The following is a 24,060-nucleotide window of genomic DNA, read 5'->3' on the forward strand; positions in this document are numbered from 1 at the left end:
TAGTCCTGTGGCCCATTTTATGGAGGAATTAAAAAAGGACCCGTCTGATACAGATCTACCAAAGCACCGGACAACGTCACTAATTTTCAGGCACAGTTCATTCTCCCAATCCACTAATGGCCTTTCATTTAACTATACGCTAAATCAGGGTGCGGGTTAGGCAGGAGGACAAAGGGACGGAGCTTGAGACCAGTTCCAGCCCAGCACCCACCCCACGCACCATCAGTAGGTGTCTGGGTGTGATGGTACAAGCCCCCAGCAGTCAGCAACCACTATAAATCAGGATGGGTTGGTGAAATCTCGATAGAGGCACCCTACTTTTAGCTACTCGAGTATGAAATTTTACCCAAAATAATTGCCGTAATGTTTCAGAGCCGGGTGTCCAGCTCCTATTCTGGTCCCCACAGTGGGTTTTCTTAAATAGTGGGAGGTGGGGGGGAAGAAATCACAGCATCGCCTCGGCACAAAAAGGATTCAACGTGGGTAAACCTGGTTGAAGGAAACCAGCGGGAGCATTTGGCACTGCTCCTTTGCAAAGGCTCCTTGCAACCGGGCAGGCGTCGGGGCCGCTCTCGCCCACCCTCCTCTCCCCACCAAAGTCCACCTCCTCCTGCAAACTTCCCCGTTATTATTTCTTTTCTTCTCCCTCCCCCTCCACGGGCAAGCGCGTGGGTCACAATTTCTCTGATTCGCCTTGTATCTCCAACTATAAAAAGATAACATAATGGAAAAATAATTAAAAAATAAAAGAGAGGAATAAAAAACATCATTTTGAGGGAGAAAGGGGAGGGGGACCAGGAGATCTGCGGAGCTAGTAGATAACCAGCAGATGTGATTTTTGCAGATAAGCGTAGTAATTTAGATAAATCTGGAGGCTTTAGAGCCTTTCGCTTGCGTTCCTTTTCTTTCTGTCTGATTTTTTTTTCAATTTTATCTCGCAAGTCAAGAGGAGGGGGAGTGAGAAGGAGGGAGAGGGGGGGAAGCTTAATCTTTGGGTAGTTTTTCTTTTCTTTTTAATGTGTTTTTCCCCAGAAGGTGGGATAATGTGAGCTGCTCTCCCCCCCACGCACATACACACACACACACACACACACACGCATGCACGCACACGCACACAGAAGCTGGGGCTATGTTTTTTAAAAGCAGCGGACAAAAATCAAAATATTTGAAAATGTATTTCATGGTAATTATGTCATATTTCATGGACTGATGCCACTACTGAAAGAGAGCCTGAATGCCTTAATTTGTATAGAAATTGTAATCATTTGTTCATTTCAAGGTGAAAATTGCATTTTTTAATTTAAATTGTATCCTGCGTGATAGTCTATTATCTAGTAAAATTGTCTCCATGTCTGAATGCCTTATATGCAGCTGCAATGCTTGTTACAAATCCAGTTATATTCATAAAAGCTTTGTCGATGTCTCAGGAAATGTGAACAGTTTCTTGTGGGTTTCTTCTCTCCCTTTTTTTCTTTTTTCCCCTCTTCCCTCCCATTCTCATCCTCCCTCCCCTTCCCCCTTAGTCTTTTTTTTTTCCCCAGTTGAAATAAACCCATATCTACTATTAATAATAATTAGCCTGGGTATATACAAAAGACAATTCTGTGTGGAATAGGGTGAGGGACGTGCAGAAAGCATTCAGGATTCCTGCTTATTTATTTATTTCAGAGCAAGCCACCTCGAGGTTGCGTATCGGTGGGGAATAAGGGACGAGAGAAGAGAAAGGACAAGATAAAGGAAGGCAATAAGATGAGGGGTGAGGTTTTGTGCGGCAGCTCCTGTAAATAAAACTCAGCCCCAAAGGACGGCAGGGGCAGAGAGAGACTCGCACTGATGTTAAGAGAGAGATTTAAGTGACCTTGGTGTTTCGGACATTTGGGACTGTGGTGGAAGGGAGATAGAAGGTCACTTTGCTTCCAGCCCCTGGTTTTGAGAAAGCCCTAATATTTTATATCGTGCTACGTCCTATCCTACAGTGAATTGCAGCCTTGTCTCTCCCGGTGTCTGCTTTGATCCCCGGTGTGACTTAGGGATGCCCAGAGTCTGCTGGAGGGGAAATAGAGTCTGAGAAGTTAACCGTGGTGTCCAGCATCCCCCCAGCACTGGTAAAAGATCTCCTAATTTCCTATCTTCTGCCGTGCTCACTGTGTATTCCAGCTCCCTTGCTGTTTTGCAAGAGGGAACTTGGATAGAGGGAATGACAGCCGCCTTTCCGTGCCCCCTCAGCTGGGCTCTGCTGCACCCACGCAGCCCTCCACGGAGAGCAATCCTTCTCCCCTAGCCTGACTTTTCCTGGGAAGGCGGAGATGGATGCGCCTGCATCTCAGCCTCCTCGCCTTCCACTCCCGCTTCAGCCAAAGAGCCAGGGACACCCCATCTCCCAGCAAGCAGCTTTTCGGGAAAACTACAAAAAAAAAAAAAAAAAAGTCAGCTTGGAGTAGAAATGCTGGAAATATTGGCCCAAGGATGCACAGCATTAGGGGAGGACTGACAGGAATGTTACAGGAATGCAGGATGAGCTCGCTGGCTAGTGTAAATCAGCAAAGCCAGTTAAAATTCTGGGCTGGTTTGCACCAGGTGAGAATGTGGCCTGCCCGGGACAGGATATTAATTATATTAATCCTTAAAAAAGAAAGAAATCGGCCTCACAAGGAAATCCTTTTTCAGTCATTTAATTCCCTTTCATATACCTCTCCCTGCTCAGAATACCCTGATTTTATGCAGGTCCACAGCCTATTATAATAAACTTCTCTACACCTATTCTGAAAAGAAATTGCTCATGAAATGCTGTAAAGCTAAGGCTGCTGAGCCAAATTTGCCGGCACAGTCGCTGTCTGACAGTAGCTATAACCACTGAGACAAGCAACAACGGATCTAAACACGGGTCATGAGATGGGTCTGACCTCTGAGCCAGGCAAACATCCCTCGAGGATTAAGACTTGGAAAGGAGGGTACCGAAATGCTGTTAGCATGACGGTTCATGCAGGGATGCATTTGGTTAGGCATGCTTTATTGCACGTGTGGGTGTCCTAGGATTCCTGCAATCATGCCTTTGGCAGCTTCATTCGTAATCTCCCCAGTTCATCAGAGAGATTTAGCAGGTGTAAATAGCTGAAATACCTGTAGCTGAAATACAAGGTGGACCCTGCGTCCAAGGGGACGTTGTAGGGCAGGAGGCACTGCTCATGAAAAGCGACGGAGCTGGCAAGAAGCAGGTATAACACAGAGAGCACGGAGGAATTGTCCTACCCAAAAAAGATGTGTCAATGCAACTCATCGCCCCCTCTGCCTTGCTATCCAACAGGTTGCATCTGCTCTACACAAGACATCTAGATTAATTTCACCGGGGACTTAACAGCGGTGTTTGAGTCAGAGGGGAAAGGCCGATACTTTCCAGTGAGTTCCTGCCGTAAGTAGGACCTCACGTGCACAGGATGGGTGCTCTGCACTTCCCAAAAAATCAAGGCACCGATGCCAATTGGAGTTGAGCAAAAATCACGAGCAGGTTCTAAAAGGCTTGATGCGTTGCTTTAAAGAGCCGGGGACTGGTGTTTGGAGAGGGAGATAGGTGCTCGGACATATCTTCCAAGTTTCCCTGGGGACTTTCCTAAATTAGGCATCACCTGCACACTTTCACGGTCCCTGGATCATACTTTCAGAATGTATTTTCAGCATCAATACAAACCAGCATACTAAACCCCACCAAAAACTCTCATGGCATTCACACTTTGCAGGGCTAGGCTTTCTGCCCCCCTTTTCTCTAATATTTATCACACCCCAGTTGAGATTTGGGGAGTCATTTGACATTTGGGGGGGTCAGCTGAGACATGAACTAGGTTCAGAGACTTAAAACAATGTGATCCTGCATAAGTCACTCAACTTCCATCTGTCTGTAAAACAGCTTTCAAAACCATTACATTACAGCAATGCTGGAAAAGGTAGCGTGATGGAAAAGAGGAAAGATTAAAGCTGGTTTAAACAACTTTTTCCAAAACATTTTGAATTTATAATAAGGACCTTTTCCAAATTATCTTAGTTATTCAGTTTTTAATAAAGAGAAAGGAAGAAAATTTTCCACTTTCTTTAGTTTTAGCTAAAAAAAAGGTTTTAAATCTCAGGTTAGAATGGCAAAAATGCTTTTCTTCCCTTCCAGGTGGTTGTTCTCTTTTCTTGCACGCCTTTTAAAATGAAAAAGAAACAGAAAAGTGGAAACAACCCCAATATTTAAAATATTTTTATCCATTCCTCATATTTCCTCTGAGACAAATATTTGTGAGAATGTCCAGGAAAATAATGTAAATACATTCAACTTTTTTTTGAGTAATTCAAAAGAAAAGTGCTAGTTACCCTGCCAAGCGCTTCTGCCCTCCAAAACTACATAGCACTGGTATATATATATGTGTGTGTGTGTGTATATATATATATATATCTGTGTTCTGTGTCTCTGCTCGCTTGGAGTCGCGCTGTCCTGTGCTTCCTCCAGCTGCTGACTGCACAGCTCCAGGGGAATGTGCAGCGGGGGGCGAAGGGGAGGCTGCGGTAAGCGCATGGGCGATGATGGCTCAGGTCGCAGAGGGCCGCGGAGGGGTTTGCTGGAAGCCGGCGGGAGTATGTGTGAAACCCAAATAAAAAACATAAAAACCGAAATAAAAGCAGAGCAGAAAGCACGGAGAGTTAGACCCCATCAGGGCAGAGGAACAGCCCCTCTCATGCAAAGCGCAGACGGCCGTACGCAACACTTCAGGTCAAGTCCAACACCACGGGACCAACACGGACACGACGCAGTGACCGGGGTCAGCACCCCGTCCCCAGCCTGCAGGATGCAACGCGTTTGTAAAAGTTAGCAGCTGGTGTCAAATTGACTTGAATTTGATTTATCACCGGCTTATCGGCAGATTAAAGTTGACGACAGCTTAGAGCCATAATTGACCGGTGATACTTGTCGCGGGAGCTGTATCGGCCTGAGCAGCTCCCTTGTGGGCTAGCTTGCGCCCTTGATGTCTTTCAGAGGGCAACGGATCGACTCTGGCGAGGCCTGGGAAATATCCTGCGCTCCTCAGATAAGGTTTGAGTCGTTAGGAGAGAGGACGAGGAGCTCAGGGAACAGTTGAGGGCAGTGTTGAAACGTTTGCAACTGCAGGGCCAGCGGCAACGGAGCCTGAACGTGACCACTGCCAGAGCAAAGTCATTTCTGGGAGGGAGCACAAAGCTGTTACCTTTCAGCAGCAGGCCAGCACAGATTTAAAAACAGGGACGTGGCTAGAAATAATGTTGTCCTCTTTTAGGGCTCCTGGAAAATGACGGTCCCTTCCTCTACAAACCCCTCCACGTGCGAACGCACGGTGTGGCTGGCTTGGCCACTGCCAAAACGTGCCGGCTCCGGAGTGAAAATCAAGTGCTGCCAGTGAGTGCAGATCTAAGGTGGGAAGGGGGGCTTTGGTGCGAGTAAAATTTGCAGATGCCAAATGTAATTCCCCTAGGATGCAGCTAGGAAGCTGGGGCTAACGCTCCTGCTAATGCTCCTGCTCTGATGGCTGAAGTTGGTTACGGTTCTTACACAAAGGCGAGCCTCTCCGCTTCATAATTATCACAAAAAAAGGGGTTTTCTGACAGCACGGTGCCCTTGGCATCATGCAAGAGCAGTGGTTTCCAGCCCTTTCTCCATTTGGAGACCTCTAATATTTTCCAGGGGTCCCCATCAAGGCCCTCAGAGCCCACCAAAGCTTCAGCCTGTGCAGCCCCTGGGCCAGGCACCCCGGCCAGGCACCCCGCAGCCCCCCAGCCCACTGCCCCACTGCCAAGCCATCTGCTGGGGTGGCCAGCCCTTGGCTCCTGTGTCCCCCCATTTTTCCATTGTCCTCCTAAATGTGAATTATCCAGGCAGCGGGAGCAGGCGTGGAGTGGAGTCGTACCCACACTTTACCTGCGCCCAGCGTTTCTTTTTCTAGGACCGGAGGAGGCTTTTCTGTCTCAGTGAGGGAGGCTGATTTTCTCAGCAAAAACACTTTCCCTCACCCTGACAGAAAGGAAAGCTGTGGCCAGGGTTTCCACATCCCACCTAACCTGAAGGTACCTTTGCCAGGCACTAAGAACAGCTACAGAGTCCTGCCGTGCCCAGGGGACTGCGGACGACACCGCACAACTTCCAGTGAAGGTCTCTGCCTAAACCCAGGGCTCCGGGCACCGGCTCAGTATTTCATCAGAGATGTCGTACCAAAGGGAGCAGGATGGTGTTAAGAAAGGATCTCAGTGGGTGCTTGATAAGGGACTAACTCTGAAGCTAGCCGCGACCAGCGGCGTGCGAGGCGAGGAACACCGGTGCGAGCAGCGTTTGCAAATGCTAGAGCCCTTGTTCCTCCGCTGAGCCTTCTCGTGCCGGTGGGAGACTCCCGGCTGGCAGACTGCTGCCTCGTTCGCTCACAAAAGACAAACGCATGAGCAGCGTCTCATCGCGCAGTTCGTCTCTCTTATCTAACGGTGATCTCATCTGGGTTTGGGAAGCCAGTTAGCTCCCGTGGACTGATCCCTCTGCCGAGAGGCAAACAGAAAAAAAACCTGAGCGACCCATTAGGCTAGTTTCTGCGTGCAGATATTCGTCCAGCACAACTTGGATGAAGATCAACTTATTTTACAGAGAGCCAAAACATCTTCAGATGGGAACGGCTTTTGAATTCAGTGCTTTGTTTAAAGGCAAAATGCTTTTATTACCGACTGCCGAAGCCCCGAGCCATGTATTCCGCCGTAGAGTTTCAAAATATTTTTCCGCTTGTTGATGCTGCGCTTTGGCCTGTAACGAAAGCCAGGTGCCTGCAGAGCTCGGAGTTAACACGGCAGCCCAGTCCCACCCTGGCCTGTGCAGCCTGCCTTCCTCTGCCCGTGCAATCGCTTGCCGAAAATGAATGCATAAAGAAACGGTTGTATTTAGAACAGGCCAGGTAATTGTTCTTCCCTTGTGAAAAGTCACAGTGAAATTAAATGTTTTATTTATTTACATAGCTTTTCCACGTTTTCATTAATGAATGAAGCACACAATTTTGCTTTTTAGCAGAAACATCTGTAGTTTGTACGTGTGTGTGTGTATTTTTGATTTACCAGCTTTTCCCCTCATGCTTGGCATGCTGCAGAGTGAGTTAAGCAAACAAGCCACCCAAAGACACTTTTAATCCTTTTTTTTTTTAATGTATAACAGTTATGCCTGAGTTACAGAGAGACACCTACAGGCAGCAGGTAGTTAAAGCAAATACCAGTTTCTCTTTCTACTATACTACTCCATATAGCTGAATAAATTATGGTGCGATTATATATATACACACGCACGCAGGCACACACGCGCACGCACACATACTCACACGCAGGCATACACATGGAGCAAAATGGCTATGAGTCAAACACAGAAGCAACATATCCGCAGTTACTAGGAATAAGGAATGTCCTATAGTGCTATGTAGATATTCCCCAGGTGGGTATATGGAGGTGTTAGGGATGACGGGTTAGAAGCATTAAATACACAAAGTCTCTGAGCGACAGGAGCCAATCTGCTGAGTTACTGGACACAGTGAGGAAATGTCCATGTTGTGGTCTCAGGACGGCGCTGAGAGGTGAAGGCAGGGGCGCGGGAGGGGCGTGGGGAGGTAAAAGAAATCCACTCGGCCTTTTTCCTTTCCCCCTAGGATGTCAGTTCTCATCTGCAGGCATGGAAGAAATGTCGACCTGAGAGAACGTCTCTGGAGCGTGTCCCTTCGCTTGGTGGTTTGTTTGGATGAGGTGCAGAACGATTTTTGGATTCCCAGGCACCCTCAGAGTCACCAGTAGTTGAGTATCTGCTCAGTCCCCGTTTGGTCTGCTTAGAGCGACTGCATGTTCTTCAGGGTCCTGCTGTCCAAAGCTTGTCTGCTGCCCATTGCTACTCTTCCATGCTCGGTTTTGTTTCGCCTTCAAGGCACCTCCCTCTGTTCTGTCTCCCCCTCCCCGTCCCACCCCACCCCCTGAGTTTGTCTCTTTTCAGCAGAACTGAGGTTGGCAATCCATAAAACAAACCAAACCAAAACAAAACAAAAAATACTTTGACTTTCATACATGAACATACCTTAGAACAAAACAAAGAAACCAAAAAAATCCCCAAATCAAACCCATCCCACCCCAAAGAGTCTGGAATGTATTTTGAAAACACACGATAGGCAAATTTCTACAGTTCATCCCCCCCCCCCTTTTTTTTTTTTTAACTAGCACGGCACTCACTGTGTTTTTAGTATAAAAAAATGTCAACTTTCTATAAACATACAGCACATGACCAAATTTCCAACTAATGTACAAAGTGCGACCACGAGGGAAAGGTCAGAGAATAGCTATTTGCGCTAGCATGGGGCGTTTTTCGTATTCCTCTAAGAACTCTATTTACAGCAGTGCCCGGGTGTTCACGGACTTTCTGGTGAAGGTAATTGGCAAATAGGTTTCTACAGCGCTCCCTCTTTTTAATACTTTTTACTTTCGGGGTCCTGCACTCCATGCTGAGCTCAGCTGAAGTCCTCCTCGACAACACGCTCGCGGCGAGGACCAACTGTCCACTGTTGAGGGATGCTTGGGAGACGTGTACGCACGCACGGGAGAGTAGATAACGGCGGGGAGAAGAGAGCTGACAGGTCTTTGCGAGCGGGAGCAGAGGACAAGCAATTCTCACGACAAACTGAGACTTTCCTTCTAGTTTAGCAGGCAGCAAGGAATGCATTTGGTCAGAAATTTCAGTATAAAGAACAAGGGATTGCAAATTTCTGGGGCAGATACAGGGCCAACAATCACCATCTACAAACTCCATCTTCCAGTGGCAAGAAGGACGTAGATTTGAAGGTGCTCCCAGACTGGGTGATTATTGGCTTTTGGCCTCTTAAATACTATTAAATGTGGCATGCAAGAAAATCATGTGCTCTGTTGTTTTAGCAGTCGGCTCAGAATGATACTGAGACACAGGAGCAAATTCAAACAGGCGCTTCAGTCATTCATCCCTACGCTAGTGTCTATCACGGAGACACCCTTGCTCTCAGCCTCCATCCCCCAGTTCAGGTGTGGCTGAAGGTTACTGTTGTTGGGAATGCCATTTAAGCCAGGACTGGAATTCAAAAGGGATTTCTTCCTCAGATCAGCTCTAAAGCGTAAACAATATAAACCAGCATCTTTTGCTGCTTTCCAAGATCTCAAACTGGCACAAAGCAGAGAGAGCGCTTCAGATAATGCGACTGGTCCAAGGCATTTTGGCTCTTCAGTCACCTCAAGGAAATCATACCTTTGGCCTCGCCTATTCATCCAGCTGTAGGTGCTATATATTGCCCTGAGAAAGGATGCGAAGAACGCAAGCTTCAAGTGCTTCAAAAGCTTTGTGATCCAAGGAAAGTCTTTCGCAACTAGAGGGAAGCTTTATGTGTGCTACAGCTGGAGAAGCAGAGGCTGAATTGGGATCTCTGGAGCATAAATGACAGCAATACAGCCTCTGGATGCAGATGTCACACTGCACAGAGCTCCTGCACAGAAACATGCATGTGAGAGGCCAAGGTGGTATATTAATATGCTTTTAGGAAAGCAGAGCAGGCTCTGTCACAGCCATAAAGCAAAGCTGATGAAAGCCATATGTGGCTCTGATAGGATGCTGAGCAACGTAAGCAGCACAACTCTGCTTTGGTCAGAACAGGTACTTGTCCACAAGGCTCAAGAGAAAGTGGCTTGGTGGTTCATGATAAATGATGTTGGGGCAAGACAGGGGATAGTTCCCCAGAAAAATGTTGTTTCAGCTGCAAAACCAAGATCATTATTTGAGAAGAATGGAAGAAGCAGCAGCAACAGAAGACAGCACAAGAGAAGCGTCTCCTTTAACAACCTAGGAGCATATGCTAGACCAGAACTCATGCGACCACATGGTCCCCTGTTATCGCCAGAGGACAAAAGGAGTTATTCATTATCCTAAAGTAGACATATAAAATAGTAAGTGTATTATAAACCCTAACAGTCTGTAGACGACTTTAAGTACTGCCTGTTGCCATTGGACTTTACACATCAGCTGCTGGCTGGCACAGATTCCGTGCATCGGGGTGGTTATCTCAGGGGCAGCTTTCCTTGCCCTCTCCAGGTCAAATTTCAGCGTGTTCCTGAAGTGAGCCCTCTCAACACAGGAAGGTGAGGGGAAAAAAGTCTATAGTATTAGACATCTGCTTAAGAATCATCAAGGATCATCACCACATGCAAAAGGGAAACTATTTAAAACCCATGTGGGTCATGACTTAGCAATACCCTCTTACTGTTGGCTGCTTTTATCTGAGCAGTGTGATGAGCAGAATCGTGAGCTGATACAAAAGCGAGAGCACCGGCTGCTACAGAAAAGTGGGGTGATAAATCCAGAGAACAAGATCTGGCTTAGAGAGAGAAAGGCTCCACCACCAAAATGAAAAGCAGAGGGAAGGGACTGAGAGATTGAGTTGTACGGAATAGTACACGAAATGAGAGGGGTAGGGGAAGAGCCGGGAGGATGGACAGGGGGCAAGCATTTCTCCTGGTAGCTAAAGGATAAAGAATGCCATTGTTAAGGTAAATCTTTTCCTGCAGTACAAATAGGTGCAATGTTGCAGCTGAGAGCACCTTTCCTTCCTAGCTGCTGTTAGAAAGACTCTTCAGGTCATCTCCCCTCTGACTCCACAGCCACATCCATCCCTCAGTGAGAGGCAGCTGCAGGAAAGCACCTTCAGAACAAGCACCGTTTTCTTTCAAGTGGCCCTTTACTTGTAGAAGAACCTAGCTTTGCACACTGACCCCTCCAAGCAGGCAGCATACGAACACCTCTGACTCTTCCCTCTCTTGTCTTTGTTCTCATGGCCAGCTTCTCTCCCGCTGAGTGAAAGAAGGGCCACTGACAGTCCTCAACCTTCTCAACTGCACGGGCAAAAGCTCCGACACGATCGGGTGTATCTGATGCCCTTCCTCTGTGCGTGCAAGGCCAGCGTTCGCTATCGCATCTCCTGCTGCTATCAGATGCCCGTGTCTTTTCAGTGATAATCAGGTCTAAATTGGTCCCTAAGAGGAAAAGTAAATGTTGCTCGTGCCTGTGCCCATAATCTCCAGTCCTCATGCAGCAATTTACATTTACACTTTCCAAAGGTCCCAGGCTGGATGGACTTACATCCTGCCCCTGCTTAGCAGCAATCTGGCCTGCTTTGGCCCTGCTTTGGGAAGCCATCAGTGAGAACGGAAAGGTAGAGTGGGGTGGGGAAATTCGCTGTCACTTTAATACATATTTTTCTGGTTTTGTTTGTCTTTGCGGTTTGTTCTTTTTAAACAAGTTCTTATATTTGGTCCATAGGTCTTCTGTGGTCCCGAGTTATATCACCCTTAATGATCAGCCTGGTTATTCCTTCCTATACAACATTCACCAAATTTACAGCAATGGAAAGAAAAGGAAACAAAACGAAACATTTCTTTTTTTACAAAGAAAAAAAGATCAATTTGGCTTTGACTATGCCAGCTACCTAGATCAATGGAAAGTCCTTAAGTGTGGGCAAAATGCCATGGCCAGGTAGGTTAGAGGGAGGGCATGAACTCAGGGTTAATAAATGTACCCAACCCGTTGTCTCTGGCCACAGGAGGAGTCAGGTCACAGAGGCCAGGCTTGCCTCTGAGAAGAGTGCTCTGGGAGGAGCCGGATACTTGGAGAGCCCTCCCCCTCTTTCCCGTCTCCTTCACAGCTCAAGTTGGTGTGAGGTGGAAGGGAATTGGGAAGGATTAGGGTCCGGGTACAGGTAGATCCCTGGAAGGCTGGTGGCGTTTTCTCCAGTGGTACCAAGTTGCTGGAGTGGGTTGTTGGCACAGTTGGACTCTTCAGTAAGCTTGGCCTGTCTCTACTGGTAGGAGGCCCAGAACGGCTGAATGTTCTCCCAGCTTCATCCTACGCTGTGTAGACAGACTCACGTTCTTGGCCAAATAATCAACAGCGGCTGAAGAGGAGGGGAAAAAAAAGGAGGGTGAGAAAACAGCACAACATTAGCATTTAGTGGAAATGAGGCTTTCTGCATCAAAGGGTGTGTAACCAACAGACCCCGCAGACTGACTCTTACAAAGAGAGGCCCAATGCAGTGACTGTCACTGGCATGAGCGTCCTGCTGCACTCCTAGCAAAGAGTGCAAACAGATGACGGTCCTGCCAGAAACACCTAGGTCGGTCTCTGTGGACCTACTGAAAAGAGCTAAAATTCTACTTCTGCCACGGAAAATGGTGTTTCCAGGAGAGCTGCCTGAAGACAAGCCTGAGCAGAAAGCCAGTGGGATAAGCCTTCCAGCCTCACCTCCCTGTATCATCTCACGGTGGCAAAGCCAACTCCAGCGCTCAGTGATGCTGGTGTAAATGATTCCAGAGACTTCAGTGGAACCTCACCAAGTCTGGACAAGGGCTTGAATCTGACTCATCTGCTGCCTGCTGACTCATCTCTGCGAGCTCTGCTGCTTGCCTTCATCCACCCTTCCTAAGGGAAACCGCTTTGCTTATCTCCATCTGGGTGAGAAACAAAGCCACAACTCCTGAGGCGATGCGTGAACCTGCATCCCAGCTCGCCTGACTGCCCCATGGTCTGAGGGGGAAGAGGACCAGGGCAGGATGGTGACATTGCTCATTAGCTGAGCTTCAGTCAAAGTCTCTCCTTTTCACTAGCTTTAATGTCTCAAATTAGATTAATAAGGAGCTGGCAGGAGATGTACAATCGGTGCCAATGAGTAAACAAATTTCAGCCATCAACGTCTTGTCAGACGCTTGCCCCAGAGGAGGTCCCTTCCAGACACAAATTCTTATTAGACTTGTCATATCTATTAGAATTCCTTTCACGCTTCTGCGTTCCATCACCGGCATCATTAACACAGCTCCGGCCTTTGGGAACCGCAAGGACCACATTAATCTGGCATCTCTGCTCCTCACCGGCTGGGACAGCACAGGCTGTGCAAGCGCTGGCAGGCTGGCGCGCTGGAAGCGAGCAGGCTCGGCACAGGGGGAGTTATCTGGGGCCGAAGCGAGGCCTGCTGGGGAGCACGGCTTCTGCAGGCAGCAGAGTCTGAAAGGAGCTGAGTTAGGCAAGTAGAGCTGGCAGGCTGGCTGGTGCTTCTCGGGAACTGGGATCCTGGGGTAGCTCAACTCGAGCACTGGGCTCTGTAACGCGTTATGGTGCCTCTAGCTTCAAGGGGGGTGTACACAGGATTAGACCCCCAGCTATGGCTCTCGTCCAGACCGTATCAGCTTGGTCCCCTGATATTTCAGGTAACCAGATTAAATAATGTCTTTGAGAGGCTGTAGGTAAAGAGGAAATTCACTCCTCAGACATGCTGCGTGCATGTGTGTGGTTGTGCCTCCATTCCTGTTGTCACCTGTGCTCTGGGTGAATTCAGATGGGTGCTTGGGAAAGGAGGGAGGTGAACATCCTGCTCTGGGCAGTACCCAGCAAAATGGAAAATTGATGGCAATCCCATCCTTCTAAAAAAAACACGCTAAACTCCCAATATTGCTTTTTGTGCCAGTGGGAAGAGTTCAAAGGCACCACGGTATCCCACACCAGAAGTCAAAGATACGGTTTGTTGGTTTAATACAGCGGAAGCCAAAATAAAACCAGAAACTTACCGAAAGTACTCTGGGTGTTTATTTAATTATGTGTGAGAGAAAGTGTGTCTGGTTTTGTTTTTCTAAAACAGAAAATAAGGAGGAGAGAAGGGGGGAGAGAGAGATTCTCTGCAGGCCAGGTCCAAAGCCTATCAAAGCTACAGAGCTCTTATTTACAAGCCCTGCTTATGTCTCCTGTTATACAGAGCCTGCCCCCACCATAACAACTCCCCATTTTTATGATATCAGTGCTCACTAAAAAGAGTTTCGATACTTTTTTGCCACATCATAGAAGGAAGAAACGTATGATTTGAACTGAACATCAATAAATAATGATCTTGTGGAGGTCACCTCACACTGATCGGCATTTGAACAGCATTTGAAAAGAAGCAGTGAAGAATTAAAAAGCAGGAGGAATTAGAAGTATCTGCTAAATACAACATGCACCGAGAAAGACAAGAAAAAATGTTGTTATATCAAGGTCAATTTCATGTAAGTGATTGCTCTAACAGGACTAATTACCAATGAAAACTGTTTCCTCGCATAGAGATTATTATAAATGGGGCTCATTATAAGAAAGATTTATAGTGAAGTGGACATATATTGCCTGTACAGAGCTGTAAATACAAGTATCTATACACATACGTGCACACATGCAGAATTTACTGCTTGACGTAGATCCCGCCTTAGAACAGCTACAGCTGGTTTGTGCTGCATCTGCCACGCAGCATGGCGTTGGCTTTGGCTGTAAGACTTGCCGTCGCGCTGGGTGTGACTCCAGCTCCCAGCACTGGGAAGCAGTGGCACTGTGGATGGTGTGTGATGGTTTCTCACCTACCCTCCTTGCCCCAGCAGGAAGAACATCTTCATGACTAGCTACCTGCATGTCTCTGGGCATGGGACACGTCTGGACTAACTCTGTCGACCACGCAAGACTTGCTGCTGGGCAGAGGCCCATTGGCAGCCTGGATTCTCATGACTATTAACAGGCAACCATTCCTGTTCCAAACCGAGCCCAGTGGGCTCTAAACTGGCTTGTAAATTTAACGGGTGTCTAGCAGAAAAGAGACACCCATGTGACATAAATCAGGAAAGGGGGGCAAATAAAACAACATAAATAGGGCTGCACGAGCAGTTTTTCATCAGCATAAGGAGAGGCCCAAGTAAAAATTCCTGCAGCAAACCAAGACAAACCCTTCTTTCTCTTTCCTTCTCCTTTGCCGGTCTCTCTCTCTCAGAAAACGTAGCTCGTCCTCCTTATTTTATTTTTTACACACATGGGTGTGACTAACGTCTTGCCCAAGGGAATCTTTATTGGAAATACATGGTATTGGAATTTGTTTAAGATTTTTATCAATAGCACGTGTGTCCAGCCTCACATCCAGAAGCGAGGGGAAGGTCAAGGGGTCACAGATCAAACTCCCGAAAAACAAAAAAAGGAGGGGTGGGGGGAAGCTGCTATTGATCCCGTCTGCCGCCACAGCCGGTTCTCATTTAGCTGTAGAAGTTAAAGACATTAAAGGGCTGTGACGGAGAGGGGAATAAAAAGCCACAGCCAAATGGAAGGAAAGGTCACTGAGGACAAGCTATGGGCAAGCAGGAGTGCTCCCGGAGGAAGAGGATGCACCTTTAACCCTCCGCGGATCACTCTCTCGCACCACCACACTTATTATTAGTTTAACACCGGCAGGTGAGCCCTTTGCCAGGCTTGCTGGTGTTTTTGTGACCCAGCCGTTCTGGAGGAGAAACAGACCCTCCCAGGGTCCCTCTGCCTTTCGGGTCTGAGCTTTGGGTTCAGGATTACAATTCCAGCCTCACTTCAGCTTTCGCAGAACCACAGCCCAGTTGACAGGCATTGGCTTAACATTTTTAGTAGCACAATGTCTGAGCGTGGACCCAGCCCTTACCTTACAGAGGGCAGGGGAGGAAGCGACACATATAGTTCTGCATCACTAAGGGATGGCATTAAAATCCCAGCTTTCCTTTGGCTGAGCAGGGTGAATATGTTGTAGGGCTTTTGGAGAAGCAAGAATTGGAGAGGGGGAAGGAGAGAGGTCTGGAAGTTGTCCTTTTCTAATAGAAATGTTTTACCTAAAACATTTCAATTGGGACTTTTGAATCGGACTGCAAGGGTGTTGGGGAGGCTGTGTGGAGCAATCTCCATCTGTGTCTGGTGAGTAGATTCCCTTTTTCTCTCTAGATGGACAGATTTCCATGGGAATCCCTTCCAATACAATATCCACACCTTCTTACATTCCCTCCCTCTCTCCTCCTGTTCCCTATATAGGGGGAATACAATCAGTGCACTTACTTTGTCCATACTGTCCATATTGGTAGCCAGCCACTGGGTCCACACTGTAACTGGTGGTGCTGTAGGTGGGAGGACAGTAGGACTGGGAAGTCGGGAGGCTGTCCACAGACTTAATGGAGTCACTCCGCTGGCTGCAGCTGGCAGAGATGGAGTTGGTGGTGTCCAAGCCACCGTGAAGGGGAGAGATGGAGAAGTCAGCCTGGGGTTGCGGAGGAACCCCGCTGGGGTTGCTCAGGATGCTCATCACCTGGAGAAACACAGAAGACAACACATCAGTGTCTGGAGGAGAAAGGGTATGTGTGTAGCTGCCTTCATGCATACCAGGGAGAAACAGTCTACATATGATGGTGCTCTATCAGTATAATATACAATATCAATATAGGTTTGGCCAGGCTGGAGAATGAAGGCCTGCTTCCACCAAATAACAACAGACCGACCCCACAGTTGGCTCCTCTGTGTCTAACGCTTTATTTGAAAGACCTTAATAGGGATAATTGAGAAGTTCCTTCACAGCACACTCAACCTTTGGTCTTTCTTTGCTGACCGGCGAACAACGTTAGCTGTACTGTTCAGAATGAACGCTGGAGAAAGGAACAAACTTGGGACAAACCTGCTCGACATGCGCTGCCGTGAACTAGCAGTCCCCTCCCTTCCTGCACACAGCCCTCACAGAAGAGGAGACACATCAGATAGGGAGCAAAAATCTGTATTTTCAAAAAGGAACGCTGAAGACAGCCCCTTTCTTTGGAAGTCTGAGTTGGGCTTGGTTTGCAAAGGTCCCTAACCAAACCAGATGCAAACTCTTTCTAGCTTTGATGCAGATTCAGCTTTAGGGACTGAAATGTCAAAGTTCTCTTTACCCTCAAATGTTAAAGGATAACAGGTCCTGGTTCGGCTCATTTCAGTGTAGTGCTTGGTTTGAAAATGTAATTAAATTTGCACACAAGCGATCTTCCTGCTTTGAGACCTGAAACAGATGAACTTTTTTTTTCTTCTTTTGCAGCAAAAATGCCAGATTTGTTCCTGCGGGTGAGTTTGGGGTAAGCTGCTGCCTACAGGCCTTCACACAAGGACCCTGATCCCGCTAGCACTTTAATGCAATTGCCTTCTGCAATCAGCAGAATTACCCCCGGGCTGCCAAGTTAAGAGTGTAAAGAGTTTGCAGAAGCGGGGCCGTGGCGAGGGAAGGAAGGGAACTCCTAATGCCTCTCGGTTGATCTCCACAGCCGCCGCAGGCATGCCTTGCCGTATTTGTGCTGGGGAAGGGCGGGGGGAGAGGGGACAGCCAGTCACCTCGGGGGGCCAGGCCAGCGCTCAGATGCCGAGCGGCTGAAAATCTCCGAATTTAGCATAACCTTATTGACATCAATTAAAGTGGCAAATTGGAAATATTTGGAGCCTGGCAAGTGGTAAAATGAGCCCTTTATCCCCCACCAGCAGCCTGGTGAGCTATTGTACGGAGTATACATTCTCTGGAAGGACACAAGAGGGGTTGTATAGAGCGGCGTCTCCCCTTCCTGCTCACCTCGACACCTTCCCCATCCCCTCCTCCCTCACCTTCCTGCTGGAGCAGAGGCTTAGGCTGAATGACCGGCTACGCGCTGGCCTTTGCTTTCTAAAGCTTCTCCTCCCCCCGGAAGGACTCAGGAGTCCTGCAAAGATGCTTTCCCTTGATGTAATGCCACCTCCCGACTCAGCCGGCCTGAGATCCTTCCCAGGCATTTGTCTGGGAGCAGAATTCGGGAGCAGGGGTAGCTGGACCCCTGTGGAGGGGGAGGCAGTGGGGAGGTACTGGGGAGGGGGTTAGTTAAAAAGCCTGGAAAATCAATCTAACCCCGACCACTGGGTTTGTCTGCAGTGCCGTACAGAGACACAGGAATGAGCTTTGAACAAGCTAAGTAAAAGCAGCACAGTGGCAGCAGCATAGAGCTCAGACAGCGTTCATTTACCCTCTCCTACTGCACTGAGCTTGGAGTTTGCTACTGGTCCCCAAAAGTTAAACCTACCTTAGCTGTCTCTACAACGTGGGGCAGACGGCACTCCAGAGAGAGCCTAAATTACCTCCAGCTCTCCAGACCCTCCAGGCACAGCTTCTTAATCACAGTGATTAAGCCTCAAGGTATCTAGATGAAGTTGTTTAGCCATAACACTGTGCAAAATGTACCCATGGAACTCCCTGCCCCATGACAGCCCAAAGACTGAAAGACAGGGGGCATGAAGAAAGGAAATTGCCTTTAAATATGCAAGGCAGAGTGGATTAATACAAGAATAGGGCTGTCATGCTTTTCTGTGTGGATGTAATGTAAACCTCTCTGCCTCAAGGTTTATGCAGCGGGGAAATCATGGGAGTGCAGCCTGAAGGTAGGTTTTCCAGCTGCAAAGTTATTTGTAACCTTCCACTAAAGCCAGGTCGTGAACTTTGATCTGGCTCAGCTACGAATCCCCTCGAATGCCCCTCGATCCCGCCGGCTGCAGGCAGCCCTCATAGCTTCAGCATTGCCTCAGCTGTAGGTGTTACACCCTGTATCTCTTTGCCCTGACGGGTATCCAGGACACTCGCATATACAGCAGCCACGAGACACTATTGGATTTCATTCACAAGCAGAATCAGATGTTTAAAACAATAAACATCCTTCCCGCATGCGTGAAAACACAGACATATGAATTATGAGTTATTTTTAGAAAGCTCCAGCTTGGGCAGCGCAAAGCCGGGCCGTTTCGCCTCTGCCTTCCTGAGCTGTCCAGGTCTGGCAGTGCTGCCTGACTGCGGATGTGCTGCCCGCACCGCCAAGCCCTGCAGGTGCAGAAAAGAAATCACGCACTATAAAATGAAGGGCAACTGGAACCACTCACAGACCAGAGGGTTTTCTAGTGCTCTCCCTCCTGGCCATCTCCCCAAAAGAGTCAGCTGCTTTATATTACTCAGAGAAAATAAAAGGCTCTTAAAGCAAGCAGAAGTCATATTAACACTTCCGCTAAGGCCCTTTTGAAAAGAAAGGGGGATGTAAAGCAACGTTGGTAAATGAAACCCAGATTCACACTCTTCAAATTCAGAGGAGCTGAGACCGGAGAAGACACTTGCACAAATCCTTCTAAAGACAGTAATTGGCTTTAATCAGTCAGAATCAGGACTGATTTCTAATCCCAGCTCTGCTACTGACTCACAAGGGCTTGTGCAAGTCACTTAAGCTAGGACTCAACTCAACTAACCTTAGCCGTGTGACGTTAAGTTTCTAGTCTCTGCTAATCCTCTAGAATCCCTCTACAGAGAGACTGCCACTTCTGAAGGACAATTCATCCCATCCTAAGATCTCTTTCTGAAAAAGATGGGCTGAATTTCCCTCTAGAAACGCGTGGTGAAACATAAGGATGACAATATTTCATCACGACAATGCCAGGGTGGTGAACGGATATGTAACTCTGTGGAGGTTGGAGAAGGGAGATGCTAGAAGGTGGCTACGAGATGCGCATCCCTGCTGGATGCTCCCATGGAGGTAGGGTGGCTGAATGCTGCAGATGAACCCTGATAGAGGCTGTGGGGCTCAACTGAGCCAGGAGCCCCAAAGGTCTCCGTTCCCTCTTCAGCAACGCTGACCGTGGGAAGCGTCTGCCTTTTCCAGGCACACTGAGAGCAATTTGGGGCTGAGCTTCCCTGAGACTCTGTTTGCACAGGCTTTTCAGAGGATGGCATCCGACCTTCCCCACCCCAGGACATAAAGGTGTTAGAAATAACAAGAGTGAACCGGAGATTTCTATTCCCTCTTTGCTACGCAGCCACCCAGCACGGATAACCCTACACGAGCCCTCCAGCCTCGGCAGGCCCGTGTTATCTGACTTCTTGTTTCAGCTGGATAAACTCATTTTCCAGGCAACTTTTGAACTTAGGAAAGTCTGGGGCATCTGGAGAAATCCCCTCCTCAAGAATGCAAAGTCCTTTTACCTTTCCTTTTTGACCTTGCTTTCTTATAATTTATTACTTCTTGGTGCATTATCATCACTAACTAAAAATCAATACCCACTTCACATCTGTAAGGTTTTATCTGGAGGGAAATCTGCTACCTGTCCATCACAGTGATTGACAGCCTTCCCTTTCCCCTCCCTCTCATCAGTTGTCTCTCTCCCTTTCCCCATCTCCTTTCCCTTTGCTGCTGTCCCAAATCAGTCACAGGCGTGGCGTGGGCTTGCACTTCGGGGTAAGTCAATAACAGCCATGGTGCTAGGAGCCTTCGGCCTTGTTTCTACCCTTTCCGGAGGTCATTTGTCATGGGGGAGAGCGGGTAGGGGTCTTGATGTGTTGGGGAGACCAAGGTTAATGTACAAAGACCCTCCTGGATGAAAGAGCCAGCCCCCCCCTGCCCCCCCCCCCCCTCGCCTCCTGCTGCTGCCTCCCTCTCCACCCTCATCTCTGCAGCTCCCCCTCTGTTCCCCCCCCGGGACGTTTCATCACTCTCTCCCATACTTTAAAAGAAGGGGAGTTAAAAAAATGTAATTAATTCCCTCCATTTCTGAGCTGGCCCTCAGGGCCTCTGGCCGTGGAAACTGTAGCAGGGGAAATGTGCACCCTTTATGATAAACGAATGCGGCTTTGGAAAGGGAAGTGCAATTAGGGCCTTCAATCTGTGCAATCAGGCCTTCAGATTTTAGGGCTGGGGGTTGGGGGGGGCGGTTGGGTGTGTTGGGGGGGCAGGAGGGGCTCGAGGGGCAGACAAGTGATAGGGAGAGATACCGTTTAGATAGAGAAGGGTGTGAGCGCATCAGGGAGGGGAGAGGGAGGGTAGCAGATAAGTTTCATGACAAAACCGTGCCCCAGCAGACCTGGCTGCTGCACCTTGCTGGTCTCTGCAGTCAAGAGCTCTATGGGAAATAGCAGGGCAGCCCAGGCCATGCCGGACAAGCTATATATCCTCAGAGTCCCTACACCTCCTGCCCTGCATTATCAGTTTGCTTTAGGCTTGCTCAGACACCCAGCCAATAGAGACATCAGGCCCTGGACACAGCAGGCTTTATATCTATACTCAGTGATGCTACACTGCCCCATGACCAGGAAGACACAGAGGTGTTATAAGGAGATCAAACTCAAGCAAACAAAACGATGGGGAGGCAGAAGCCTGCGGACAGCATTTTCCAAAGTGACCCCTGATTCTGTGGTGTCTCCATTTCTGGACACCTGATTTGACACAGCGCAAAGCGTCCAAAATCAGAGGCTGCCTTAGAAAAATGCTGCATTTAGAAACTGCTGAGCCTGGCTAAGTTCTGAATAAAGGAGAGACGTAATGATCTGCAACTAGCTGAAGGGTGTTAACGCCAGAGAAGCTGCCGGGTGGTCCCAAAGGAATGCAAACTGGATACCAGGCAGAAACCAAGAAAGGAAAACCAGAGGAAGGGTCCACTAGGAAATTCTCTGTTGTGAAGAGTGTTTGTAGGCTGAAATCTCTCTTTGTTTCATCTTCTGTGGTGTTAACATTTACACTGCTTCCTAGGGAATGAAAAGTCTGGCAGGGGCCTGATGGCAGTGCTGGGAAACATGCTGGATCTTACAGATTTACTAATGACACAGACCAAGCTAATGATTCGCTCGGAGTTCCTCCATGAGGGCTTGGTCTCTCTGCCACTTGTGGTTGACTCAGCTTCTGCTCTGGGTAGGTCATGCTCTCTCCTCCAAGACCCAGCTTAATCTTTTCCATCTTTATTTTGCAGCCTGTTCAGCTAATTTTTTTCCTTCTCTCTTGCAGAAGGCAACCCTTCCTCATATTAATGCTTTTTGATCTCTGTGGATTCATTTTCACTTGGTGGGAAGAAGAGTCGATTACTCTATACATACATTAATGGAAACAAAATGAAGAGGTGACTGTAGGACTACTGAAAGCCGAAGAAAGAGTTGGGAGGAGATAAATACAGTTTCTCCAAAGATCTTCACTTGAAAGGAGGATAAAGATATGCAAATATGCCCCTAGGTAGGACTAAAATGACTTATGTAGCAATCACTAACACTGCACTCACAAAACCAAGCAATTAATTTTGAATATTTTCTAAATCACTAGACCCAGCTGAGTTGTATCCCAATATGCCAAATCAATTCAGTAAGTACGCCCATTAAATTTGATTTTGCAATCAGGCCAAGGATCCAGACAGCGCTTCACACTTCTTGCACCTAGAAAATGGCTGATCCGGGCAATTGCAGTTCCTTCCATCTAATGTCACTTCCAACTAAATTTTGGAGCCCGGGGAGCAAACTTCACATTAGCCTTCCTTAAGGGTAACTTCACTGACTTCAAGCACAGTCCTGATTCACACTGGCATACATGAGCAGGTGACTTTACTTCTATTTTGTTGTGGGTTAAAGTTTAAGAAACCTGATGCTCCACTGCCTCATTTAGCCAGGTATTTATAATCCATCCATCAGCTAAAGAGAACAGTGTTATGAATACGAGCGAACACAATCTCACAAGTCCTTCCTGCTACGGAAGGACTCCAGGGCTGACGTGGCTGCTGCTGTATAGCAGTAATGTCTCATTTTCGCAGCCTTCCCCACTCCACTGGAAAATATCTGGAGGCCAATGAAATGCCTTTCCCAAGGCTACACAAAGTGCGTCAGAAGCAAAGCTGGGAACAGAACGCAATGTGCCTGAATCCTTTCTGGTGTGTATGGGACAGACCATACCAGATCCCTTCAAAGTGGTCAGAAACGGTTACTGTGGGCCTGTGCTTGAACAGTGGTACAGTTTGGCAGTGAACAATAAACCCAGAAATATCATCAATGCCTTTCAGTGACTTAAAACATCTGAAGGATGTTTCAGTGCCATAGGGGAGTGGTCTAGGACACAGCGGGTGAAATGGAGATGAGCATTTGTGTCCTAAAATGACCCTGTTCACTTAACGGATGAAAAACTGCCACACACTCATGATGGAGAGGGCTTGGGGAGATGCTGGGGATGAGATGGAGCTGGGGATGCAATGGTGAGCTGCAGCAAAGCAGACCAATGCAGGCTGCACAAGGGGAGGATTAGAAAAAAAGGCGATGGGAAGTTATTACCTGATTGTTCAAGGCTATGGTGAGGTTCCACCTGGAGCACTGCATCTTGTTTTGGGCACCCTGCTTCTGTAGAGATGTACAAATTATGGAGAAGGTCTAAAGAAAAGTTTCTAAGCTATACAAAAGAATGGGAAGGTCTTAGCTATAAGGGTAAGAGAAATTGCTTAAGTCTGGATGGTCTGGGAAAGAGGAGTGGGCTCTTCTTGCAGTGGAAATACCATAAGGAAATCAGAAGCACTACAGGGTTATACATCCAATACGGGCTATGAGAAATCCTGCGGTAGAAGTGTAATTTGGAGGGGAAGGGCGGAGGCATCACTGTGAACGGGAATTACATTAAAAACTGCTTGATCTAGAAACATGAGCCACTATCCCTGGCATTAGGGCACCAAACTCTACTATCACTTAAAGTTTTTAGTAGTCTGGATAACCAGAGAGGAAACAAAAAGACATGCCATGCTAGGGTGGGCTGTTTAAGGTAAAGGGGGTTCCCCAGTTCTACGGGCATCAATTTCACTAACAAGCAAAATCAAGAGACAGGGGCTCACCCCTTCCAGAAACGGGAGAGACTCAAGCCATAAGGCTAACTAGCGCCTTGCCATCTTGAAACTGGCAAAGGGGTTTGATTTTCATGCACTGCTGAGTATCTCCCCTCTGAAAACGGGCAGTTTGTGCTTTACTAACCATCGACATCATTATTCATCTTGTGTTACCTAAGCATGAAGTGTTTTTCCTGATTAAACTGGACCTGCTAAGACATTTTATATAGAATACTCAAAAGAAGGCCACTGCTTCCCAAATGTGCTGGTCGGCAAACTGTGCCACCCCACCTTCCTTATTTCTAGGCAGTAGACTGCATTAACAGAAGTCACCGCAAGCAAACTCTACCCTGATGCTGTTTTCCCCAGGAATACGTTTCTCCGTGAAGGCCAAGTGAATACATTGAAAAGGAAAGTCTCCATGGGAAAATCCCTTTGTTGAGATACAGAGCACCTCTGGGCAACTTTACACAGGGTATTAATTGCAGGAATATGAATCTTGCTTGTGGCGTTTTGGAACTCACAAAGTCACCTGAGACGAGAAAGCAGAAAGGCTCAACCATGGA

General features: G+C 47.8%; 1 protein-coding gene across 3 annotated transcripts in view; it reads right to left on the bottom strand.

Annotated features, from left to right (window-relative positions):
- Nucleotides 1-11,491: 11,491 nt before the first annotated feature.
- PAX7 (paired box 7) overlaps nt 11,492-24,060 on the bottom strand; it is a 102,296-nt gene continuing 89,727 nt past the window's right edge. For 2 of the 3 annotated variants that reach the window (XM_050909238.1, XM_050909237.1), the window contains exons 8-9: nt 15,923-16,169; nt 11,492-11,969 (exon numbers count right to left, since the gene is read on the bottom strand). In XM_050909238.1, the coding sequence (XP_050765195.1) occupies nt 11,854-11,969; nt 15,923-16,169 (363 nt within the window). In that variant the 3' untranslated portion in view covers nt 11,492-11,853. Of the gene's footprint in view, nt 11,970-15,922; nt 16,170-22,955; nt 23,022-24,060 lie in introns of all 3 variants that reach the window. The other variant, XM_050909236.1, reaches the window with a different exon arrangement.

Source organism: Gymnogyps californianus, chromosome 21 (genome assembly GCF_018139145.2).
Source record: "Gymnogyps californianus isolate 813 chromosome 21, ASM1813914v2, whole genome shotgun sequence".
In the NCBI taxonomy this organism is placed as follows: domain Eukaryota; kingdom Metazoa; phylum Chordata; class Aves; order Accipitriformes; family Cathartidae; genus Gymnogyps; species Gymnogyps californianus.